A 10,000-nucleotide genomic window follows, 5' to 3' on the forward strand; every position below is an offset into this window, starting at 1 on the left:
CACACACACACACACACACACACACACACTCAAGGTCTTATTGGGTATTCTTATACATAATATTCTCTCTTCTCACATCTCATCGACTTCCATCATCGTTACCACCACCACCACACCCACAACCACCAACACCACCCCCAACACCACACCCATGAGCAATAATATCAACACAACACCACAATTTTACATAAGCAAGAGAGAGAGAGAGAGAGAGAGAGTAGGAAAGAAAAGACGGACACTGCCAATCTCTCTCTCTCTCTCTCTCTCTTTGACGTAATGGACTCGTTATCCACGTAATACTGAATGTGACAGCAACAAGGAAAGGAAGATGGCGGTAGTTCACGTTAATGCAAGGCTCAATGGCAACCCCACACACACACACACACACACACACACACACACACACACACACACACACACAACGAAAACAAAGTAACGCCACTACTGGACGGCCGCCAAGTCCCCACAGGTGGCTGGAAATAGCGCTTAGAATCTCACACTAGCGCAACCCATCACGGAGCCACTGAAAGGCACTAAGAGGCACTGTGTACACAATAGAGGCACTGCGGGATATATAGGAAGGACCATTTGCTGAAACACTTCTACGCCACACCTCTTCTACATTAGAAAAAAGCTGTAGTTAATGTTAGACTGATTTTTAAGATATGTTTTTTTAGGTTCTACGAGGATAGACAAGATAACTAGATTTCTACCGTAATAACAGAAGAAACACACATAAAAACTTCCACGCCACACCTCCGATATACTAAAAAGGTGATTTTGGTGTAATATTGACAAATTAACTAGATTTCTACAGAAAAAAAAACACTCAGAAAAGCTTTTGAAAATAGTAGGTGCTTAATCCAAACGAGTTTTTAAAGATATATATTTTTTTTAGGTAATAAACCAGATTTGAACTGCATTAACATGATAAACTTTCATGAACAATCCCAGTAAACATCTCGGTGGCCTTTAAAAACAGTCATGATGAGAGAGCAAAGCGTTTCAGAATACTAGCTATGCACTCACGTCACTCCACATGTGCCGTTTGACGAGGGAAATGCAGGCACAGTATGAAGTTCGAGGAACTGAAGGGGAGACAGTCACACGATAAAAGCACGGGTCACTGCACGACTGCCGCTACACTGGTGATAAAGCGTGATGGCGGCGAACAATGGTAAGGCCGAGGGATGCTGTGTAAGAGGCGACACTCAGATAACAGGACTGTAAACGATGACACTGTAATTATATATAGAGACACAGTATAAAAGGTAACACTAAAAAGGGTAACATTGCATTGAGATGATGATATCGGTAGAAAAGCTCAAGGTACATTAGATGGCAGTAAATGTACAAAGTGACATGATATAAGATAACAGACCATCACTAAAAAAGAAAAAAAAAAAAAAAAAGACTCTTGGCATCACCATCACCATCACCATCACCACCACCACCACCACCACCACTGCTTTCCTGTCACTGAACAGAAACTCGTGGCCATCTTGATATTACTACAAAGGAAAGGAGATCGTCCATACATACAACATAAACATCCTGAGTGGTGTTGATGAGGTCAGTACAGTTTTGGTGGCTGAACAATGCGTAATATACTGCTACAATCCATTCCATTCCAACACTCGTATTTAGAAACGCCTTGCTCTCTTAACACGACAATTTTCTAAGGTCACATAGACGACTATCGAGTTTCCAAGACAGTTTCCCCTTTTAATTTACTTGCCTATCTTGCCAATCCATCATCAGAAGCATTAAAATACCCATATAAACAAGAGAATCTTCAACTGGAGCCTTTGAAAACAGTAATGGTGAGAAAGCGAAGAGCCTCAGAATACCAGTCACGTGATTTCTTGTTACCTTCCTCGTTCCCTCATTCCTTTTCACAAGTTCTTACATTTCCCGCATTACTTAGTATATGCAAAGGCGGTAAGACGCGCATGAAAGAAAGAATTACACACACACACACACACACACACACACACACACACACACACACACACACACACACACACTGGCTTCACAAGTCAGAGGACCGGGGTTCGATTCCCGGCCGGGTGGAGATATTTGGGTGTGTCTCCTTTCACGTGTAGCCCCTGTTCACCTAGCAGTGAGTAGGTACGGGATGTAAATCGAGGAGTTGTGACCTTGTTGTCCCGGTGTGTGGTGTGTGCCTGGTCTCAGGCCTATCCAAAGATCGGAAATAATGAGCTCTGAGCTCGTTCCGTAGGGTAACGTCTGGCTGTCTCGTCAGAGACTGCAGCAGATCACACACACACACACACACACACACACACACACACACACACACACACACACAGTACTAGAATGCCAATGTCAATGTCATTTTAACACTACAAACTTTAATACAAACAAAATCGATGGGAGAACATAAAACACTACGAACAACACACACGACACACACACACACACACACACACACACACACACACACACACACACACACACACACACACACACACACACACACACACACACACACACACACACTTCATTTAAATAAATGAGCACATGCACGACAGAACATTCCACTACACTCGACCAAGACAAAAACAAACACAATGCAAACAAATAGTCAGTAATTTCTCTCTCCTTTCTCAAGTGGTAAGGAGACTGGCCAAGGCTTATCATAACAACTATCAAGAGAGAAAAAAAAAGCAATTTACTCCTTCAATAAAAAAAAATAAAAAGGTTAGTGGAAAAGTACAACACGTATTACACAAATTACATTCACAATCATCACAAACCAAGCACACAAACTCAAACAGGTTAAGAAAAGAACGAAAAAGCGAGGAATTCTAAGTGAGAGAGAGAGAGAGAGAGAGAGAGAGAGAGAGAGAGAGAGAGAGAGAGAGAGAGAGAGAGAAAACCACTCCAAGGCCACAAGATACACGGACAGTTCCCACAAGAAGCTTAGCCAGACACGGAGTAATGACAAGGCTGCCTGACATTAAATAACTGACTGGACGCGAGGAACACTCCCATCAGCACAAGCCTAAATAACTTTCACACCAGCCAATCCCTCACAACAAGCCCTGCCTCCATCTTGAACAGAAAACACGCAGAACACATAACACGCGAGGAGTCTGTTCTTGCGAGGCTCTATGTCATAAATTGGTGTTTCATGTAAAGTGATAGACGTGAGGGTACAGGCCGCGGCTGCTTGTCTTATGCAATTGAGTGTCATCTTTCGCATCTTAAGTAGTATTCCTTGGAAAGACGTAGAGTATAGTATAGGGTACGTGGGAATATTATGACAGCATTTACAAAGGGTGCGTGAGGATATGGCATCGGTATTTCAGTGGGTTAGACTTTAGAGGGTTCAGTAAAAGAAATATACATACTTCGAACATAGTAGAAGTGAATCTGACATGTCATTCAATACCATAAGGAACAGCCTTTAAAACAAACTCCAGCAAACAATATCAATGAATCTCTTTCTTATAGTTTTCTTTGTCGCTCTTGACCGATACCTGTTCTACTTAAAAAAGAAAAAAAATCTTACCAACTTAAACATCTCATTCTACAACCCTGTCTCTCCACAACTAACCTTCCTTCCGATGCCAGTCACCAGCCTCGCCAGTCACCGTACCAGAACAACCGTCGAACAGAGCCTAAACAATCAGTCCCGTAGCCAAGCCGTGCCAAGCCAGGCCAGCGCCCTCAAAAGGTAAACACGCGAGTAAACAGATCACACAGGCCTAACGTCGCTTTCTGGGGATCACACGCCTCAAACTCAAACGAAACAGGGAGTGTGAGAGATGCCAACCCCATATATAAAAGTAGTGGTGGTGATGGTGGTGGTGGTGGTAAGTAGTAGTAGTAGTAGTAGTAGTAGTAGTAGTAGTAGTAGTAGTAGTAGTAGTAGTAGTAGTAGTAGTAGTAGTAGTAGTAGTATACACAATACAAAACAACAAACAAATGAAGAACAATCATCGAAAATTGTTCAAATTAAGCATTAAAACATTGAACGAGTACACACACACACAGGAGAGAGAGAGAGAGAGAGAGAGAGAGAGAGAGAGAGAGAGAGAGAGAGAGAGAGAGAGAGAGAGACGTTGATTTGCACTCTATATATGTAGATTGCACACAAACAATAACAAAACTCTCTCTCTCTCTCTCTCTCTCTCTCTCTCTCTCTCTCTCTCTCTCTCTCTCTCTCTCACACACACACACAGAGGCTACGTACATACGAGTATAAACTGTTGAGTACGTCACGTGGGGAGGAGAACCAGAAATACCAGGCGAGCAATAACACACCCGCGGCGACACCCCTAACAGCCCCGCCCGCCGCCAGCTGTCTCACGTCGGGGCTACCTTTTTTCACCTTCCCCAGCCCCCCACTCACTCTCTCTCTCTCTCTCTCTCTCTCTCTCTCTCTCTCTCTCTCTCTCTCTCTCTCTCTCTCTCTCTGACTTCAGGCAGCAAGGAGATACTAACCGCGAGTGAGTAAGTAAGAGTGAGTAGAAATAGATAGATAGATAGATAGATAGAGAGAGAGAGAGAGAGAGAGAGAGAGAGAGAGAGAGAGAGAGAGAGAGAGAGAGAGAGAGAGAGAGAGAGAGAGAGAGAGAGAGAGAGAGAGAGAGAGAGAGAGAGAGAGAGATAGATAGATAGATAGATAGATAGATAGATAGATAGACAGACAGATAGACAGACAGACAGACATAGACAGATAGACAGATAGACAGACAGACAGACAGACAGACAGACAGATAGACAGATAGATAGATAGATAGATAGATAGATAGATAGACAGACAGATAGATAGATAGATAGATAGATAGATAAATAAATAAATAAATAAATGAAAAGACAGACAAACATGGGCACGGAAAGAAACAAATAACGAAACAAAGATGGACAGACGGACGGACAGATAGACAGACAGACGGACAGACAGACAGACAGACAGACAGACAGACAAGGAAGATGCAAATTAAATGAGACAAGTAAGTGAAAACAAGGAAACAGAAGAATGTAAAATTTAGCCAATTAAGGAAACCATCAGAGAGAGAGAGAGAGAGAGAGAGAGAGAGAGAGAGAGAGAGAGAGAGAGAGAGAGAGAGAGAGAGAGAGAGAGAGAGAGAGAGAGAGAGAAAAGTCTACATTTTAATCTTACAAGACCGATGCTTCTCCTCATTAATAATAATAAGAATAATGATGATAATAATATACATTTCCTCATTATTCTTACTATGTCTCATTAATTTTCTCCTTGGCCTCATTTTTTCATCTGCTATTATCATTATCATTATTATTATCATTATTATTATTATTATTATTATTATCATTATTTCTCTCCCATTCCAGTAATACACAAAAATCGCCAATATTTTCCCCATAATTTCCTCTTTTTTCCCCTCATTATTTGGGTATTGGTATTTTCACTGTGAATACCGTCCTACTACTCTCTTTCCTAGATTGAATACACATTTTATCTATTTTCTTTCCCTTTTATCTTTCCTACGTCATTTCTGTATTGTTGTGCCATTTGGGGGGGAGCAGGCAGTACCATCATAGACAATATTTTTGTCGCACAAAAGAAGCTACTGCGAGTCATGTCATTTAGTCATCGTTCAGCCCATACTGGCCCATTATTTAATGACCTTAGATTACTAAAACTAAGCGACATAATATCTCTCCAGACTAACATCTTTGTTCACAAGTCACTATATTCACGACAGTCAGACGACACATTCCACTTCATGTCTAACAACCCTAATACCCGCAGACCATATGATTTAAAGCTCCCGCTGTGTCGAACATCCCACGCACAGCAATATGTCACAACCAGAGGTGTCAAAGAGTGGAACCAGCTACCAGAACAACTTAGAAATATTAAATCACCTCAAATTTTTAAGAACAAGATAAAACAATTTTTCCTTAGTAAATATTAGGGACTTTTATTTATTGTCATAACAATTATCATTATTATTATAATTATTATTATTATCATTATCATTATAATTATTATTATTATTATCATTATCATTATTATAATTATTATTATTATCATTATTATTATTATTATTATTTTATTATCATTATTATAGTATTATTATCATAGTATTTGTATTGTTATTATTATTATTGTAATATGTGATTGTTAATTTTGTATAATTTTTCATTATTATTAGTATTTTATTATTTATTACTATTATTTATTATTGTTTTATTGTAAATTGTTTTATTATTATAGTACATTTACTATTATCATTTATTATTTTATTATTATTATTATAATAATAATTATTATTATTATTATTATTATTATTATTATTATTTTTATTATTATTATAGTACTATTATCATTATAGTATTATATTTTTATTATTATTGTAATGTGATTGTTATTATTTGTATAATTTTCATTATTATTTTATTTATTAATGTATCATTATTAATAATGTTTTAATGTAAATTGTTTTATTATTGTACGTTTACTATTATTATTATAATTGTTATATTATTATATTATTATTATTTTAATATCATTGCTATGTTATTATATTTATTTTTCTTTACTATTATTTATCATTTATCATTATCTATTGTTTCTATTACTATTATTCTATTTGTCATTATCATCCACTACTGTATTTATTACTGCATTTATTACATATGTGTTATGTAGATGTATATTTGGTTGTAGAAGTGAAATTTAGTTAGGAAATCTTTAATTTACTTGTTTGTAAATATATGTATAGTAATTAGGCCTCTACAACTAACCGCGTCGGCCTAACATAAATTTCAAATAGGTCTGTAAGAGAGCTTATGCTCAACAGACCGAGGGAATTCTTCACATTCTGTATCAAACTGATTTTAATGTACCCATAAAGGCCCAATAAATGTATCAGTATCAGTATCAGTATCAGTATCAGTATTACACATATTCTCTCTCTCTCTCTCTCTCTCTCTCTCTCTCTCTCTCTCTGTCTGTGTGTGTGTGTGTGTGTGTGTGTGTGTGTGTGTGTGTGTGTGTGTGTGTGTGTGTGTGTGTGTGTGTGTGATAGAACCGGATGAGAAAGAGATCAGGAGACACAGACACACACACACACACACACACACACACACACACACACACACACAGAGAGAGAGAGAGAGAGAGAGAGAGAGAGAGAGAGAGAGAGAGAGAGAGAGAGAGAGAGAGAGAGAGAGAGAGAGAGAGAGAGAGAGAGAGAGAATAAAGAATGAATGGAAGGCAGATCGATGAATATACAGACAAGTAGAAAGATAGACTGACTGAATAATAGAAGCAGAGAACTGATAAATCAATGAAATAAAGAAAAAAAAAGAGAAATGTGGAAAAAAGAAGCGAAACAAAGAGAAAAAAGATGAAAATAAAAGAATGAGAGGGGAAAATAAAAGAACGAGTAATAAAACGAGGAGAAAGACAGAAAAAAAAGACACTAAATGAAACAAACACACAAATGAATGGAGAGAGAGAGAGAGAGAGAGAGAGAGAGAGAGAGAGAGAGAGAGAGAGAGAGAGAGAGTAAAGGTGAGCGTGTGTGCGTGCGTTGCGTGACCCGATACAAGTTACTCCTTGACGCCACGTGTGATGTGACAACGGTGCCGCCCTGTCATATTAACGGCGATAACACGAAGTCACCACCACCACCACCACCACCATCACCACCACCATTTGTCACTGCTAACGTCAAAATTCACTGTCTCATCTTTACCGTCACACTGTCAGCAAAATGTAAGTTATTGAGTGATCTTCTATGATATATGATTGCTACCACCGTTACTACCACTAATGACATCGTAACAGCAGCGAGGTTAGATAGACAGGTAGACAGGTAGATATATTTATTGACCAGCTGAATAGATCCTCACCACCACCACCATCGCGTCACCACTAAGGGCAACATCATCATCTCATTTCTCACCACCAACCATTCCTTCACCACCACCACCTTACCAACACTATCAAGATCACTACCAACATCACAATATAAACATCGTCTACCAACATCACCACCTACACTACCACCAGCATCAAGATCAATGTCAGAACACCATCACCACAATCACAACACCAATAACATTCACCACATCACTATCACCACCACAACAAATCGTAAACAAAATAACCTGCACACCACCAACACTACACCAAAAAGCATCACTATCACATTGACCTTCACCACACCGTCACCACCACCAAGAACAAGAACTTAACCTAACCTAACCTAACCTTCACACCACCAACACGACACCAAAAAAGCATCACCATCACATTGACCTTCACCACACTGTCACCACCACCACCACCAAGAACACGGTTCCAAAAAACACACCCACTGGAGGCCACACCACACAACAGACGCCTCGCTAAGCTGAGAGCATGACTGTCACACGTCGACTGAATATAAAAAAAAAAAAAAAAAAAAAACACTACCGCTGCAGCATCCACACTATTCTCCCATAGCAACGCCCACACCCACAGTCTCCCATCCCACCCAGGCTCACCCACGCTTCACTGTACCCTGCCATGTACGCCTCGGCTTCACGGTTCACGGTACTCGCCATGGCAACGTTCTCTTTACCTGTGATGTCCTGAAGGTAATTAGTTAACCTGGCGATGTCTCTTACCTCTGCACCTTTGCTGCCTATCTTATTATGTTGCCAACCAGGTAAGCATGTGATGAATTAATGATTGTTGGTGGAATTCCTGTCTTAAAGGACTCGAGTTCTTTTAATTGAAAAAAATAAATAAATAAACTGATGCTGGATACATAAGGCACTGTCAGTAACATCTTTGAATACAACATGCTTTACACTATGTCCTCGCACAAGTCTCAATCTGTTCTGCTGCCAGTCACATCACGAAACCTGACATGACGAATTGAACGTGGAAATTTACCTTGACGTCTGCAAATAAAGGCAAAGTATGTAAGACGGATCCTAGCCAAGGACAACAAAACGACAAAAATAACGAACAAAAAAAGGAGACTTTACCGGAAGCGCCACTGCCTTAAAGAGATAGTCCAAAAACATATTCAGAACACCATAGCGAAGTGCACTGGATAAAACAGACTAACTTAGGATACTAAACCTAGCCTAACATTGCACAACATTTCAAAGATGATGTCCTCAACTGAGTAATAAACTAAATAGCTAAACTACAGATGATAGCAAAGTAAGACGGTTTTACTATCTGATAAGCCACACCTAAACTAACTTAGTAAAACATGCAAAGTAATAAAGCTGTGAATTAATGGAACAGCCTCAGTAATTAGGTCGTTAGTGCACAGTCATTAGGGAGATCTGAAAGAAGATTAAAAAGGCAACTTCATGGAGGGCGATGATACGTGGAAATATAAGTACGATTCATACAAGAACTGCCACGTTAAGTCGATTTTGCTATTTAACTTAAAATCACACGTCTGGTGGAAAACGGTGGTACTTCCGCGCCGCAATTCACTATTTTCAAAGGGCTCTAGATGAAGTGACACGGGTTTTTAAGGATATTTCTGTAATTCTAGTTACATGTCAATTTGTATGCATTGTCAACAAGAAAAAACTCTTTAGAACTCGGCTAATCGTCTCTACAGTCTTTGAAAATGGTCGTGGTGAGAGAGGGAAGCGTTTCTGAATATGGGGCAAAGTCCAAACGTCATTCAGGTCTTTAGCGACGCCCTGACACGCCCCTCAGACCCTCAAGAAACATCTCCATCACGGGACAGCCACACACGATCTCAGCCACACCATGAAGGCTGTGACGCGACACCCAGACACCAGCGGGACAGGGCAGGGCGGGGAAGGCGGCCACCACGGCACTGCTCACCGGCACACCTCACGTCTCGCCATGCTATATCCTGGGCGGGGCTGGCAGTGAAATGACGCGCTACAAACACCATCCGTCACTGTCTCGTAGAACTGAACCTTCAGCGAGTGTGTTTTCATAATTAACGCCTTCAACACCGGAATACCTGTAGACGTCGTTACCAAGCTC

At 39.9% G+C, this 10,000-nt stretch overlaps 1 protein-coding gene across 2 annotated transcripts in view; it reads right to left on the reverse strand.

The window, feature by feature from the left end:
* The window catches only part of LOC123505245 (E3 ubiquitin-protein ligase MARCHF8-like), a 98,192-nt gene that overhangs the window by 61,679 nt on the left and 26,513 nt on the right, over positions 1–10,000 (reverse strand). Inside the window, exon 1 of one of the 2 annotated variants that reach the window (XM_045256456.1) lies at positions 1,030–1,153. The exons of the other annotated variant lie outside the window; for it this stretch is intronic. Within the exon in view, the coding sequence (XP_045112391.1) occupies positions 1,030–1,041 (12 nt within the window). The 5' untranslated portion in view covers positions 1,042–1,153. Of the gene's footprint in view, positions 1–1,029; positions 1,154–10,000 lie in introns of those variants that run through there. 2 annotated transcript variants of the gene reach the window in all.

This window comes from Portunus trituberculatus, chromosome 17, assembly GCF_017591435.1.
Source record: "Portunus trituberculatus isolate SZX2019 chromosome 17, ASM1759143v1, whole genome shotgun sequence".
NCBI classification, from domain to species: Eukaryota; Metazoa; Arthropoda; class Malacostraca; order Decapoda; family Portunidae; genus Portunus; species Portunus trituberculatus.